General features: G+C 40.1%; 2 protein-coding genes across 2 annotated transcripts; one reads left to right on the forward strand and one right to left on the reverse strand.

Moving 5' to 3' along the window:
• Positions 1-9,726: 9,726 nt before the first annotated feature.
• On the forward strand, positions 9,727-11,935 carry LOC115768260. Its single transcript, XM_030712789.1, has 4 exons — positions 9,727-9,780; positions 9,853-10,429; positions 10,501-10,651; positions 11,719-11,935. Exons 1-4 carry the CDS (start codon positions 9,757-9,759, stop codon positions 11,762-11,764), a joined length of 798 nt encoding a protein of 265 aa, XP_030568649.1. The 5' UTR covers positions 9,727-9,756; the 3' UTR covers positions 11,765-11,935.
• A 774-nt stretch (positions 11,936-12,709) lies between these two features.
• LOC115768258 lies at positions 12,710-16,790 on the reverse strand. Its single transcript, XM_030712787.1, has 2 exons — positions 16,322-16,790; positions 12,710-15,150 (listed from the first exon to the last, which is right to left on the reverse strand). The coding sequence occupies exons 1-2, from the start codon at positions 16,491-16,493 to the stop codon at positions 13,103-13,105; spliced, it is 2,220 nt and encodes a 739-aa protein (XP_030568647.1). The 5' UTR covers positions 16,494-16,790; the 3' UTR covers positions 12,710-13,102.

The raw sequence follows: 16,790 nt of genomic DNA on the forward strand, positions 1-16,790 counted from the left end.
AAACTAAACAATTTATATGCATCACATCGCGCCCATTGTTATACTCCCGAGGGGCAGGTGCTTTGAGGGGGGTCTGCAAACGCACGAATCACCCGTTTTTGGTCGAACATTTTTGAAAAGAAAGCAAAAGTTAAATATTTTTGTTGGCCTATTCGGGAAATGTTCAGTCATCGACATGACGCAAGAAAATGCCAATATACATTTTACTTTCTTTCCATAGCCTCCTAAGGGCTTAGTCTTAGGACTATCGAAAAAACTGAAAAAAAAAACTCTATACAATGGAATTTCTTAAGCGAAAATAGTAAAATATCAATGAAAAATTCCTTAATATTTATTAAAAATGTACGCTCTATGGAATACTTGTATCTAAACGCTTATAAGATTTAAATTCATTTCCAATTTCTTCTCAGTCTTAAATAAAACTAAAACTGAAATATATATATTTTTTTAAAGCATATAGAAAAGGAAACTGCCTTTAGTGCTATATAAAATTGATTTTCTATAATTCCTAGTAAAAAAAGAAGAGTATAAAAAAAACCCAAAAATTCCTGAATATAAGCAAAAATATCGTATGTAGATAATATGTTCTCTCTATATATATATTACGGTTTGTTTTGAGTGACTGATTGATTGAAGAACTGTCTGACCGACTGACTGAGTGAATGTCTGATTGACTGTCAGATTGATTGCCCGACTAAATGAGTGACTGACTTATTGCCAGATCGACTAGCTGTCTAACTGACTGACTGACTGCTGATAGACTGATTGACCGATTGACTGATTGACGGACTCATTGACTGACGCATTGACTGACTAATTGGCCAATTGACTGACTGACTCACAGACGGATCGACTAAATAATTGACTGACTGATCGATCAATCGATAAAGAGACAGACTTACTGACTGATTGACTGACTAAATGACTGATTGACTGACTGACTATTTGATTAATTAATCAATTGAGTGACTAATTGACTGATTCCCTGATTGACTGATTGACTGATTAATTGACTGATTAAATCACTAATTGACTGGTTGACTAATTGACTGATTGACTAACTGACTTACTGATGATATTCACCCATCAATTGTTTGCCATTGAGTTAAAGCTACAAAACTCCTTGTGTAAATGATTAGAGGGAACTTTAAACTTTTTTTAAATTCTTTCCCGCCGATTTAGGAAAGTCCACAACACTAACAAAAACCTTATATTGATGTCTGGGGCCGCACAAGGCCAAAATGATGTTCTACTTTGCTTTAACGACAGCATCCTTTTAATTATGTAAAGCTTTGATGCTTTGATATAGCTTAAGAGCTTGACAAACAGCTGATCACAGGCCCAGTTAGCCGTGTTTCAGCCAGCTGGTGTTGGGTCTTTCACTCAGCTGGTTTTTGGCCACATTCGCTTGACCTTGACCACATTGTCCGAGCGTTCGACGCGTAGTGTCAGTTATCAGCTCTCTGCATCTCATTTAAAAGACGGCAAAAGCGGCTTTTCACATTTTTTAACTTTATAAATACATTATTTTAAATACCAAAAGTGGCCAGGATGCCACAATGGCCAGGTCCAGTTAAGCAAGGGTCATCAATTATGGTCAACAGCAGCTGAAATAACTTGTTCCCACGCCTGTCAAGCGGTTGCTTCTTCTTCAATGCTATTAATTACGATTTGCGGACAAAGCATTCTGTCCAAATTTTTAGTTATACATCGAGCCAAGTTTTATTAATATACATATACAGGTAAATCAATTCTAATTGGCAATTGTTTAAGACTTTTATTTATTTGCGGTTAAAATGAGCTAAAGAAGAAAAGCAATTGACACATTGACACATTTTTTTTTGCCTTGAACACACAACAACATGTGTATATAGTTTACACACGCACACACACACATACGTGTGTATACTCAGCAGTTGAGGTGGGCGGGGGCAAAGGGTCTGTTAGCTTTTCAGATCGCAGCTATCAACCGATCGATCGATCGTTTGACAATCGATGTCAGCGGCATTTGTGCGACCGTTCGATTTCATTATAAAATTTACGCATGTTTGATGGATATACCACTCCATGTAGCAGTCCGTGTGCACCCACTCAGCGCTACGTGATCCGCATTGAAGATATATATATATATATATAGGCATATATAAAGATATATATGTACTGGCAATGGCCAACGAAGCGATAACAAACATTTTGGGAACGAATCGAATTCACGCGAACTGCAAAATTTCTAGCGACAATTCAAATTTTGCGAGCAAGTCTTACAACTAGGCATAGATACTTCATATAAGATATAGAAGAGCATAAATTGGCATATAAACATTGCATAGCTATCGTTTTGGATTGTTATCGATAACTTAGCTATCAGTTATCGATTGCTTGGTACTTGATTGATTCTTAGATTCCATGGCTATGGCTGGTTAAAGTTATCGGCCAAATAGTTATCGCTCGTGAACTTATCGATTTTGTGCAAGCATCGTTTGTGATGTCAATTTATAAGTAATTCTTAAAGTTAAATAATTAACTTTCTATGTATTAAATGAATATCGATTGAACACCTATCGATTAAGTTCATATATTCATGCTCGATTAAGTAATTTAAGATTGTATAGCTATCGATTAAACAGTTGTGGATTATATTCTGTAATCAGTTTATTTGCGATCAAATTATAAGTATTAACATTCAAGCTATGGCTAGAAAATGTATCGATCATGCAGCTATCACTTTAGCTAATATTATGCAAATTCTTAAAGGCTGGCTAGCTATCGATAAAATCAATATCGCTGCAATAATTGTGGACTGAGCTTATGTAATGCAAGTTGCTAAGAATTTGAAAGTAATCAGTAAACTAATTATCGATGAAGTAGTTAAGGATTGTCAGTAATCGATTGAGTATTTGATGCGTTTGCCAAATAAGCAGTAATCGATTGATTAGTTATCGATTGCATTGCTATCGTTCAAGCATCTACGTATCAATTTACCATATAAATTGCTTTAATATTTAGCCATGGAATTGTAATCGATTGTTAGAAGCCACCTGTCGATTAGACATATATATCTTAATAGAGATATCGATAAGTTCGTAATTCAAGCCACAAATGCAATACCACGAAGCCCATGGCTTGTAGACTGTTGCCTTCTAAGATTCTTAAATATATGCTCATCTATATAGATATTATCTACGCTTAAATATATACGCATCTGATACATTACAGACTTTACACTTTGTAGCTATCTGAATAGTTGGAAAACGGCAAACAATAGATAGAATAAACGTGTTAGATCTAATCGGCGCTTATTGCTGTCTATTTTGATAGACATTTACATTTTGGTTGACTTATTTATTGTCGGTTTATTAATGAGCTCGTCAGGTCCATTAGTCGCTTTATCGGCAGACTCGAGCGGTCCGCTAATAGGGCTCAATGCTCCAATATAAATATATACAAAACTATATATATTTTTGGTCATGTCTGAAGATAGCAAAATGCAAATCAAGAACACGAATTTCATTTAATTCGTTGTTTATCTTGCCGTTTGTTTTGTTTGTTATTTGTTGTGCCAATTCTTGACTGGAGCGCGGGCGTCTTTCTCTTTTCTAAAATCTGATGTTGACCTATCCAGAACCAATCCCCGAAAAAAACAAAATCAAAAGAAAGCAACGTAACGTAACGAACCCAATTAGTGAATCGCTTAATTTGCCGCGTAATTAATTCGCTCGTGCCAAAGCAGAAATTGATAAATAATGCGAACAAAGCTCAAAATCCGTTTCTTCCAGTTTCAATTTGTAAATTAGTTTTTCGTTGCGACCTCGAAAATTATTTTTTATATATTTTTCCCGAAAATTGTTAACAATTTGTCATTTGCGGCCAGCCAAAAATCGTGACTTGCCCAAATTCTATTTGGTTTCATTTTGTTATTATGCGTAACGCCCAATAATTATATTTATTTATGGACTTTGTTGTTGTTTTTGATTGAGTTTTTAATAAATTATTAGACAGTCCAAATGTGTATGCATATCAGCATTTCTTCAACATCATATACAAGTTCATTGGCGACAAAATTCGCATACATTTCTAAGATTCATTTGTTTTATTTCTTTATAATTATATTACATATATTTATGCAAAATTTAATGGGGATATCTTCAAAACTGAGAGATTCATTCGCATAGAAACAGACAGACGAACAGATGGATAGACACACATATCTATATCAACTTGGCTGTTGATGCTGATCTAGAATATATATACTTTATGGAGTCGGAGATGAGGCACATTTCATGACAAAATTATAATACCCTTTACAAGAGAGTATAAATACTATACTATACACTCTTTAGTTTATGTTATTTACGAAATCAAGAATCAAACATTTTAGAATGTGCAATTTCGTTGTCAGATCTAAAAGTAAACACTTTGTTACTTGTTTTCTAAATTTGAATATATTCGTATCTTGATGAAGTACCGTCATGAACATATTATTATAAGTATATTATTAAACAGCAGAAGCTGTGCCTTCTGCAATCAATCATATAATATTTTCCAATTATGAACCTTCAATTTTCATCAGCAGCATACTTTGCTTGAAACTTAAACAGCTTAACACTGCTTCGTAGCTTTAACTAGTTGCGAATTGCAACGTAACACATGAAATCAGGCAAAAACAAGGTCTGCTTTTTACCTATTGCAAGCATAAAAACTTCTTCTATTTCTATGATATCTGTTTAATATATATATATATATATATATATATATATATATATATATATATATATATGTGCACCTTCTATAAAAACAAGCGCTAAAACGAACTCTTCCCCCTCGTGTGCTCTGCTGTTTTTTTATTTAAACGATTGCGCAAGAGACAAGAAAAAAAACCACGCACAAAATGCATTTTTTTTTTTTTTTTTTTGTGGGGCAACATGTAAATCGGGACCTGTCAATTGCACAACATCAAAAAAAAAAAATGAAGCAGAGGGCCACAAAGTCAACAAAAAATATATTTCGCATGCCAAAGGAAAACAACAATTAAACAACAACAACATCTGCGCTTGGCGCTTGGGGAGCTCCTTTTGGCAATTTGCTTAATTTACAACTTAATTCCTGCAATGATTTTCAATTTTTTGGCATTCGACGCGAAATAAAAAATATTTCGTGCATTTTAATTTGCCAGACAATTATTTAATTATTTAATTCATTGAGTCGACAGCAGCATACCCTACAATATATTTTTTTCAAGGCGCAAGACAATTTTTTGTTTGAAGAGCACAAAAATAACTTTTACCAATGCCAAAAAGAAGCTCGATGCACTGAGGCGCATGATTGGGAAGTTTCAATGAGATAGATATTAAAACAATTCATTTTTTCATATATTTTTTGAAACCATCCGTTTCGCGTACTGATCGAAAATATAAACATACTGCCAGCCTTGGCCATGGCAAGTTTTAAATGCAACTTTTTCAGCCCATGAACAATTTAAATATACCCATACTATCTTGAGCTGCACGACTATTTGAAAGTACATAACAATATATATGGAATAAAGAACCAAAAGGTGAGAAGCCGAAAAATAAAACTTTGTTCATTAAAACTTTGAAACGCATTCTCCAGTCGGGAAAATAAATTCTCACAAATTTTGAAACCGATAATAAGCAATAAATTTTGCCTAAAATTCCTTCAAATTTTCCACAGTTGCGGGTGAAATTGCCAAAATTGCTGAAACTTAAATTCATTCAATTTTAGTGTAGGGCTTCGATCGGATAGAACTTAAAACTTTGCGGGCTCTGAGAAAAGTGCGCAGCACGTTTCAGATAAATTTTCACAAAGTTCTTTGAAAATGATTTTGAGGCATACAATCGGTTTGGGAAGTATTCTATAAGCTACTTTTGTGATTGAATAAGAGGCTGATTAGGCTATATTTATTTAGGCTTTTAATAAATTATATTATAATTTGATTAGCTTCAGTTTGCAAAAGCCTATATTCTATTGAGCCTGTCTCGGCTTTAACAACTCTTAAGATCCCACTTAGAGCATCAAAAATTCGACTCAAGTAAAAATATTTATTGTGCAGGGGCACTTAATCGCATACTTGGCTGCGCTTTCAATTTGCCTGTCGACTGCCGCACAAAGCTGCCTCACGCTCAATTTGCAGACACAGACAGAAAGCCTGGTAGTCTGGCGGTTTATTGATTTCTGTTGCCCGCCCCATCATCGGCAATTAAAATTCAAGTGTTCAAGCCTAATTACATGCCAAAAGTTAATGCAAGCGCAAACAGGGCACAAAAACCAGCTGCTTAACAGGCTCCAATTTGCCACAGAGCCTTTGATTGATACGCTTCTCGACTGGCTTTTGAATGCAGTGCATATTTTGTGGCTCTTGAAAGTGCGCTAAACCTGTACTCTAACTACAACAGCTATGCATAAGAATATTATGGCTGAACTGCTCAAAGGGAAGCTCAGCATGAATTTGGAATACTTCGTTTAAGTCGAGAAATCTGCTTGTCAGACACTTTGAGGCATGGAAAACTTGTACATTAACTAAAAGCAGTGCCGCATACCAAGCTTTAGCTTGCCAGCTCGCACAGATCCTGAGATTAGTAGCTATATACATTAAGGTTTTGATAACTTCAAGGATACCTGCACATAGCAAGGCTCTGCTGCCCAAAAGTTAGCTGTTTAACTTGAACAGATACTGAGAAAATTAAGAATTTCATATTTGATTTTAAAGCAAATGCAAGAGCTTCATTCATTTTCAATTTCATTACATTTTCATCTCAATTAGCTGTAGAGCTCGGCACATTCCAATCTTCATCAGGCTATGTATTTCTGCTATGCTTGACTATATTATATAATATATATTTGCGCGGCATCCTCAACTTTTTGGCACTTGACATCTGTGAACTGAGTGAATTTATGCAAATGGATGCGCACAATTCCCGTGGCTCATTATGAAAACAGCATTTCGGGCGATTATGCGATTTTGCGAGTAGCTGTTGTTGCTTCCGTTGGAGGAGTCAATGGCCAATGGCCAAAATATGAAGAAAATAATAAAAATGAAATAAAAAAAATCGAAGCTCTCATCTTAATCAATATGCATATTGTGCATATTTCATTTGATGGCCGCATCACATATCTGCGCCGGGCATATATAAATAACACTCGCGCTTATGATCAGGCTCCAGCACATATCTCGATATACATACATGCATACAAACATGCATACATACAACATGTGTGTACATATTTTTAGAGACTAGCCGCTGGGGGCCGGACCAGAAGTCGAAACGCCGATCTTGATCTTGGGTGTCGGGATCCATGCTGTGCTCGCCAATTGCCCGTGGCTATGAAAATGAAAACCCGTTTCGCCAGACGCAATCAAATCCAGCAGCGTTTCCAGGGCGTTGCCACATGTGCGTAAACTAGATGATGCCATAAAAATGTTCACAACAACAAACGCAAATAACAAGTAACAGTTCTCTAGTCGGGAGTGCTCGACTAGAAAATACCCTCAGCCCGGCAACAGGCCGATTACCTTCCATAGATCACACATCTCATGGCCCCCCGCACTGTGAGAAATGTGTTCTTGAATAACTTTGGAGTTTGTACTCCGATCTTTAGGCAATTTGCAGAGCCTACGTTTAGCACACAAAAGCTTGTAAGTACCAAATTTGCGGAGACTATGCTATACGAAAACCTATCACGTTAGATGTATCTAACTCTCATAACTCTCGAGCTATGCCAAAAAAGCATGACCACAAATATGAAAATAAGCTCCATTTGAAATTTCCATAGACAGACATGACTAGCTCGACTCAGCTCGTCTTCTTGCTTAAGAATATATATTAATATATCACATAAATATATCAAAAGCATAATACCCTTTCAGCCCATGCGCAATGTGTCGAGTGCATTAAAAAACAAGTAAGAGGTTCCAGTCGGGAGCTCCGTCTAGGGGATACCCTGAACCCTCTTCTATTTCTATTTTAGAAGCTAAATGTCAAGTTTGGTGACTCTAGCTCTTATTATTTACCAAAATTGCCCAAAAAACACGATATCGATTTTTATCGATTGCTTGGAAACGGAGTAAGTTATCGATTATCGGAAACAAACTCGATCTGCGCGGGAACTAGGAGCACCTACATCTAAAAGTCTCTAGTTCTTATAGGTTCTGAGATCCTTGCGTTCATACATACGGACGGACGGACGGACGGACAGACGGACAGACAGACGGACAGACAGACGGACAGACAGACGGAGATGGCTACATCGACTCGGCTTTTGATGCTGATCAAGAATATATATACTTTATGGGGTCGGAGATGCTTCCTTCTGTCTGTTATATACATTTGGATTTTGCACAAATACAATATACCCTTATACCCATTTTAAATGGGTTCAGGGTATAAAAATGCTTTAAGAAATACTTAATTAAAATAAAAATATAAACAGATCGCAGGCATTGACAGTTTTTGCCCCCCGTGACAGGCGCGCGAAACATGCTGCAACATCAAAAGCTAAACCAAAAGCGAAAAACAGCCGTAAAACTGAGAAGGCAAAAAAAAAAAAAAAAGAGAATGAAAAGAGGTTGATCAGGTGGATGTCCTTGCCAGTTGATACCGGGACGCTTTGACACAGTGGGATAAAAACGCCAAGAATTAAGCAAAAATGCGAAAAATGAATCAAATGCAGTCAAATATTCCTATAAGATATATACATGTTTGAACAGTATGATATCGGTATGGCTAGATTCTTCACTTGAGCGATTGGCTCCATGCTCTAGATATAATGAGTTACAATAGGGATGGGGCTTCAACAATTATAGTTTCCTATAATACGATAACGTGCCTCAAAGAACGAAATTAATATATCATAACCTAATTAGACCAATATATGATGCTATATAGAGAATGTACTCAAGCAAAATAAAGTTATTTCTTTGAAATTACTTTCAAAATCAACAATATATAACTATTGTAATATATATAGTAAAGTACAAGTTGTGCTTTTATATATATATATATATTCAATATCCCATATTTTCTAGGGCCTCCCTCTTTTTTTTAACATAATTTATATATTGTCAATAATTTTATATAGAACCCAATCCATTTACCCAATCGTGTGTGGTGGAAGAAGTCGGAAAGCAGTTAAGAGTTGAGTCCTTGATTAGTTGGGTCCATAAATATAGATAAATGTAGGGAAATGTAATAATAATAATAATTGTAATATCATATTATTTGTCATATACCAAATTATTCCAACTTCGACAAATATCGGTTTCTAAGAAAACCTTAATTTGAAGCTTTTGATAAATATAAATTGAGACTTCGTCATAAGCTATCAGTGGGCTATCGATACGAAATGTATTCTTAACCTCGATAAATATCGATCTTTAAAAGTGCCTTAATCTTCCGATTAGTCTTGACATACTTAGACTTAGTATGTATATAATATATAAAATATAAAATAAAATAAATATAAAATATCATATAAATTAATATAAAATAATACTTAAATAAAAATGCATTCACGTTATTTTTCAACTAAATCTCAATTTTGACGATCAATTGAAAAACGCTTAACCATATTTTATAAATGTGCAATTTATATAATATTTAATAAGCGATGTTTGAACCCATTGTGAACGTTAGCAAACCCGTTTTGGGCAGCAAATGCATTCAAATTTATGCGCCGTCTGTTAACTGTCTCCTTTGCCCTGTGCAGATGCGCGGCCAGTCGACGGGTCCCAGTGGAAAGATGTACACAATTCTAGTTGGATTGGTGAGTTGAGCTGAACGAAAGGAGAGCGAGAAGAAGATAGAGAGAACCACAAGTAACCGCAACAATTGACAGGCGATGCTGTTGCCTGTGGTGCTGGGCCATGGCAGGCTGATGGATCCGCCGGCACGGAATGCCATGTGGCGCTTTGGCTATCCCAATCCGGTCAACTACAATGACAACGAGCTCTTCTGCGGCGGCTATGCGGTCCAGTGGGAGCAGAACAGCGGTCGCTGCGGCGTTTGCGGTGATGCCTACCACGTGAAATCGCCGCGACCGCACGAGGCGGGCGGCGAGTATGCCAAGGGCATCATATCGCGCTACTATACCGCCGGCCAGGAGATTGACGTTGAGGTGGAACTAACGGCCAATCATTATGGCCGCTTTGAGATGTATCTGTGCCCCAATAATAATCCCCGACAGGAGGCCACCCAGGAGTGTTTCGATCGCTATCCATTGTTCATTTCGGGCAGTCGGGAGCATCGATACCTTATTCCGCGCAACACCAAGAAGAAGGACATCTTTCGCTATAGCGTCCGCCTGCCAGCCTATGTCACATGCACCCAGTGCGTCCTCCAATGGACCTACTACACGGCCAACATGTGGGGCACCTGTTCCAATGGCACCGAAGCCGTCGGCTGCGGCAAGGCGGGTATGTTCCGCGCGCCAAAGATTTCGTAGTCCTGTTCTAATCGGTTGAGCCTATTCCTGATTCTTTTCCAGAAACGTTCCGCAACTGCGCGGACATTGCCATCATTTCCAATACAGGCGGCGGCGTACCGCCCATTTTTGTCAACAATAGATCCCCGTATTTGCTGTACTATCGTGATTATCGGGCACCCGACGATAACAATGTGTTCCCACTGATTGTGCGGTAAGTGTTTTGGGCAAACTCATTCTCGGTTGTTCTAGCCGATTTATAACCGTTTTATAAGCTGCCGATGACCGATTTACATCTGGATCAAGAGCTTTTGATACAGATTTATAACCGATTCACAGCTAACGATTTCCGATCATAGCCGGTTCACAAGCTATCGATAACTGGGCTATAGCTTATTTACCAGCTATCGATATCGATATGAACGGTTCCCTTAATATCAATAGCCGATTCACAAATCCATGTTATCCGCTAATAGCCGATTCACGACCTATCCATAACCGGCTAACAATTTATCGTTAACTGGTTTATCAAAAGCCGATTACCGGTTCAAAATGCCAAAGGTAACCGCTTATAAATGGTTCACGAGTTATCGCTAACCGATTCATAGCCGGTCCTCAATTTGGCGTTAACCAATCAAGCTATTGATAACCGGTTCATAGCCGGTTCAAGATCTATTGCTCAAGTGACATAGATCGATTAAAGATCGGTTGGTAATCGTATCAAAAACCATGGTCAGGGCTGCTGCTATGCATTACTTATAGCAGTTCCTAACCGATTAACATTAAATTACATAAGTTATTTTTACTAATACCTTTTTAACCGATTTACTACTATTTTTCTCATATACTGCTAAATACTTATCTACTTTGCTGTACGACTTTTACTACATTCTTAAATGCTTCATTTTCGTAGTTCCTTTTAGTGTCAATTTTATAGTTTCTATTGCTATTCGATTTACCCGATTTACTAATCGTTCAAACGCAGCTGACTTATCCAAGTCCTAAGCTATTCGCTTTGATTACAGTGATTAAGACCTTAACCGATTCGGTACTCTTTAGTTTTTCATCTTCTTTCTTCAACTAGTTCTGATCCCAAATTTTCAGCAGAAACTGTAGCTACTTCTTATTTCTTTCTACAATTTCATTTCGCATCTCTTGCTACTTCTTTACTGCAATCACTATCGTTAACTGTTTCCGCTTCTTTAACCGTTTCAATTTCAAATTTGTATAATTTCCCAATTGAAAACGCATTTCTAACTTTTGCTTCGCATTTCCATTTAGCAATGCCACGCGGCATGCGCGCAAACGCAAGCCACCAACCGCTTAACCGCTTACCCGCTAAAAACAATTTAAAAAAAAACGCTAAAATCCGCTTACCCGATACACAAAAGTTTTTCTAGCTAAAGCAGCGCAGCACAAGGTCTACACGAAACGGGTAAAGGTCAACTGTAAACTGTAGATGTAAGATGCAAAACGGGTTTTGGTTGCACTCGCACACACACGCTAACGCGCACACACGCACACATACACACATACACACACACACACAAACACACACAGACACACTTAAATATATATATATATATATAAGCTGTATATAAAGAAAATGCTTAAAATAAATTTAAATATCTAAAACTTATATAACTCGTTTTATATAGCTGTTTTTGTCTAAAGCGAAACGGTTAAAAAAAAAAGAATAGAGTTGCCAGCTGTTTATTGGGTTGCTTAAAAAACTATTTTGGTTTTGCACCGAAACGGTTAAGTGCTTAATAAATATTCCATATAATTAGTTTACTTAAGCGAAACGGTTATAACCGATTCGAATTGCAAAGGAAATTGTCAAAACGTTGCCAGTTTTCTAGGGATGAGCATAAAAAAGATCAATTTTTAGGTTTTCTTTTTCAAATTTCAAATAAAGTGTGAGGCGAAGGTTTTTCGGGCTTTAACAAATTCAAATATCTTTAGCCATTCTTCTAGGCTAGTTTTTATTTATGAGGCCAAGGCTTACTAAACGATTTTTTGCTGTAAATTTTAGAATATTTCCAAAATGAAACGGCTCAACTTATAATCAAGCTGAACAAATGGGCCGTAGGATTACCTACGATTGTTTTCGGGGAAGTAAATTTGAAAGCACAATCGAGCGATTTTTCTTTCAAATGATTTTAAAGGCATTTTTCAACCTTCTTAGTTGCTTTTTACGTAGAAGAGCTTGCCTAGTGTGCTGTTGGTGCTAAGGGATTAGATGTTTACATTGAATACTTCAATTACACATGAAATTTTATTAACATTCGGCCCTTGACCTTTGACCCATAGCCTCGGTGGGGGCTAACCGACAAATCAAGTCACATATTAAACATTAGGAAAACAAATTACAAACCAGAAAATAAATAAAGCGCACACGTTCAAAGGGGCGGGGGCAGGAAGATGAGATAAACCCAGCCTGCACCTAAATACTCCGCACACCGCAATCTATAATCCGCAACCTTCACCCTGCAACCCCTGGACCCCTGCAACCCTACACCCCGGCGCACTTGTTGCGCCACCCCCTCGCACAAAATTGCAAAGACAGAAGAAAAAAAAAAATGAAAATGGGATAAATACATTTGGGTGCGAGCACAGATGGAAACCGCTGCGCAGCCTGTCCGCCTGGCTGGTCGTCTGTGCCTCAGCAGCGTATATCCGGATAGGTGAAGGCCATGATGAGCACCAGAAAGACGGCCACTTGCACAATGCCGACCAGCACGGTCTTGAGCAGTTGCGTCTGGACCCTTGGCTCCAGCTCCGTACCGTTCGATTTGAGCGGCGCCACCCGGCGCGGATGCGTGCTACGTTTGGCCAGCATGGTCTGCATGGGCTTTGGCTTGGGACGCTTCCAGCGCGACAGATTGGCGCACTTAATGCTGGCCACATTGCCCAGCGAGCTGTGCGAGGAGCTGGCCCTCGGCTCCGGCTCCGACTTTTGCTTCAGTTTCAAACTGTTGGCCGGCTCACACTTGACCGCGGGCAATAGCAAACGCTCGACATCAGCACTGGACCAATTGATGGCCTCCTTGAGCCCTGGCGAACGCACCGAGAGCCGTGTATAGGGCGTCAGGCTAAATGGCAGCTGGCCAAATGGCAGCTGGCTGTTGCCGCCGCCCGTTTCTCGGGCCGGCACCAGCTTATCTATGACCGGCGCCATTTGGCAGCCGCCCAGCTGCGGCTCACCATAGCTGACCATGCTATGGAAGAACATGGCATCCTGTTCGAGCAAATTGAAGGGACGCGCCGGCGTCAATGGCCGCAGCTGCTGCAGCAGCACATTCGGATTCTCGCGCAGCATCCGGAACGAGGTGCGCTGCAGGCCGCCGCCCTCGGCCAGCGGCATATAGAAGCACTGCATCTCATCGGCGGTCTTCAGCTCGGTCAGGGTCTTCGTTTCGATGCGATATTCGCGCACACAGCCAAAGCAACGGGCATGGTAATTGATGCGGGCGCATTGCCACATCGCAGCCAAATGCTCCACGCGACGGCATCCGAAGTAGACAATGGGCAGCGCCTCGTAGCCGTTCAGTGTGAGCGTCGAGCGCGGCGTATAGAAGATGCTATTGGATTCATAGCTGGTGATGCCTTGGCGCGGCGTTGTTGTCGGATTGTTGGCGCGCAGCGTTGCCTCCAGTTTCTCGCCGAGCTGCTGCAGTAGCTTAATTTCGCGCTGCAGCGTCGGTATATTCTGCCAGACCATTTCCATTTCCAGTTTGCGCTGCTTCTCTGCCTGTGAATTTTGTACCAGATGCAGCTGACGTTGTTGCTCCTGCTGTCGGTCCCGTTCCCGTTCCCGCTCACGCTCCAGTTCCTGGTCGGATATGGCCTGCGGCCGTAGCGCACGCTCGGTCAGCAACAGCAGCTGCTGCTGCCGCTGGCGCACATCCAGCAGCTGTGTCTCCAGCTCACACTGATTGCCGCCCGCCGCCTCCAGCTGATGAGTGCTGCTGCAGCAGCTAAACGAATCACTGTCAGCGAGCTCCACATCGAGATTCTCATCGGTGCCATCATCGGCCACCTGCAGCTGCTGCTGGTCCACATTGTCGACGCTGTTGCGCAACGGTCGCACCATCAGCAACTCCTTGACCTTTTTCACTGGCTTACACAGATAGACGAAGCTCTTGTTCTGCTCGTCCGGCAAACGGAACGCCTTGGCCAGCTTAATCTTGCGAAGCTCGCTGCTGCTGTTGCTCAGGCAGCAGCTGCTCATGAGGCTACTGCTGCTGCTGCTGCTGTTGCTGCTGTTGCAGTTTTTCACAATTCCATTGCCGGTCACAATGCTGCTCAGTTCCAGCGGGTGTTCCTGCTCCTGCTCCAGCTCCAGCTCCAGCTCGAGCTGCTTGTGCTTCTGCTGATACAGCTGATGCTGTTGTGGCTTCGCTGACTTCTCGACGCTGTGGTCACAGCCGCCGGTCAAATGGTGGCTGCTCTTGGGCTTCTTTTTGAACGGCGATTTGCTGCGTGTCAATAACGACTTTGGCATGTTGCTGCTGTTAAAGTTACTACCGTTGTTGTTGACGTTGCTATTGTTGTTGCCCGCCAGCTTAGCCACGCGCGGCAAAAAGTGACCACGTGTGCCGCCCATGCGTCGATTGGCATTCACCTCAGCTGAGGCAGTTGTCCCATTGCTCAGCGGTCGGTTCACAGTATTCAAATTCGTAAGGCGTTTTGAGCGATTAGTGCCAGTAGCTAAGCAGCAGTCGCAGCAGAATGAGAATGATAGAGAGAGATGGAGATAGAGATAGATAGAGTGAGAGGGAGTGGTAAAGGGAGAGATAGAGGATAGAGGATAGAGGATAGAGGATAGAGGATAGAGGATAGAGGATAGAGGATAGAGGATAGAGGATAGATCAGAGAGGATAGAGGATAGAGGATAGAGGATAGAGGATAGAGGATAGAGGATAGAGGATAGAGGATAGAGGATAGAGGATAGAGGATAGAGGATAGAGGATAGAGGATAGAGGATAGAGGATAGAGGATAGAGGATAGAGGATAGAGGATAGAGGATAGAGGATAGAGGATAGAGGATAGAGGATAGAGGATAGAGGATAGAGGATAGAGGATAGAGGATAGAGGATAGAGGATAGAGGATAGAGGATAGAGGATAGAGGATAGAGGATAGAGGATAGAGGATAGAGGATAGAGGATAGAGGATAGAGGATAGAGGATAGAGGATAGAGGATAGAGGATAGAGGATAGAGGATAGAGGATAGAGGATAGAGGATAGAGGATAGAGGATAGAGGATAGAGGATAGAGATAGAGATAGAGATAGAGATAGAGATAGAAATAGAGATAGATAAAAATAGATATTCTAGCTTCCCTAAAAGATTCTAACTTCCATCTACACACAATTCCTGTCCCCCAACCCCATACCATGAGAAACGCAAGTATGCATTTACAAAATCTCAGATCATAAATCATGGGTAAACGTTTCCAATAAGTGAAACAAGCAAGCACCCACATAGTTTGACGTATATAGCTTCATTAGCTCTCGAGTTATGCTTATACAAAACAATATATCAAAATCGATATTTATCGATATTATGAAAATCGAAAAGCCAAAATATATAAAATCGCTTTGAATAGAAATTATTTACTTAATATTTTAAATTTTTGGTAGTTCCAAGATCAACCTAAAACTGCGGCTATACTCTTAAAAATCCCTGCGAAATCAAGGCATCAAATCGAAAATAAGCTAGGAAAAACTGAGCGGAGAAACTTAAGCTGGGATATAAGAACCAAAGATGCCACATACAAGGTCTTTGGCTGTGTAGGACGACTCGTGTAACAGACAGACGAACGGACATAGCAGGGGGCAAATTTTCTAGCCATTTCTATATTGTACATCCACCAACTTACCCATTGGGGGCCGCTGCATGAGCTCCGTTCTGGTGAATGTCGTTTTGCGCAGTGCGTTCAACGCATTACCCATTTGGGGGCTAACCGAGAGGGGCACTTGGAGGACCTGCGGCAGTCCATCATTTTCGCGCTCGTGCCTCATATGATTGAAGCGTGTACGATTCATTTTCATGCTACCCCGCCGCTAAATCTTTATCTCGTTGACTTTTTGTTGTTTCTAGCGATTACCCGTTTTTCCGGTTCCGTTTCCGTTTACGTTGCGATTTTTAGTATAAATTTTGGATTGGATTCTTCCTTGCGTTGGTTTTTGTACTGAAAATAATTGCATGTGTTTTTGCGTGTGTGCGTGTGTGTATGAAAATTGACTCTGCCCAAAAGAAAAACGTGTGACTGTTCGATGAAAAATATAGTATTGCCCGGAGCTCAGTTGACATCCATGTCGGAACGGAAATATGTACACAGTGTGAAG

The sequence above is a fragment of the Drosophila novamexicana genome, unplaced genomic scaffold, assembly GCF_003285875.2.
Source record: "Drosophila novamexicana strain 15010-1031.04,08,12 unplaced genomic scaffold, DnovRS2.1 tig00001741-arrow-arrow-pilon, whole genome shotgun sequence".
Taxonomy (NCBI): Eukaryota; Metazoa; Arthropoda; class Insecta; order Diptera; family Drosophilidae; genus Drosophila; species Drosophila novamexicana.

What these genes read in the sequence shown, in the direction of transcription:
- LOC115768260 (XM_030712789.1), top strand. Translation starts at nt 9,757, where the DNA reads ATGTACACAATTCTAGTTGGATTG. An exon ending in ACACAATTCTAGTTGGATTG is followed by an intron (nt 9,781 to 9,852) that starts GTGAGTTGAGCT and finishes AACAATTGACAG; the next exon opens with GCGATGCTGTTGCCTGTGGT. An exon ending in GTGTTCCCACTGATTGTGCG is followed by an intron (nt 10,652 to 11,718) that starts GTAAGTGTTTTG and finishes ATTTCCATTTAG; the next exon opens with CAATGCCACGCGGCATGCGC.
- LOC115768258 (XM_030712787.1), bottom strand. Translation starts at nt 16,493, where the DNA reads ATGAAAATGAATCGTACACGCTTCAATCATATGAGGCACGAGCGCGAA. An exon ending in CATGCAGCGGCCCCCAATGG is followed by an intron (nt 15,151 to 16,321) that starts GTAAGTTGGTGG and finishes ACTGCTGCTTAG; the next exon opens with CTACTGGCACTAATCGCTCA.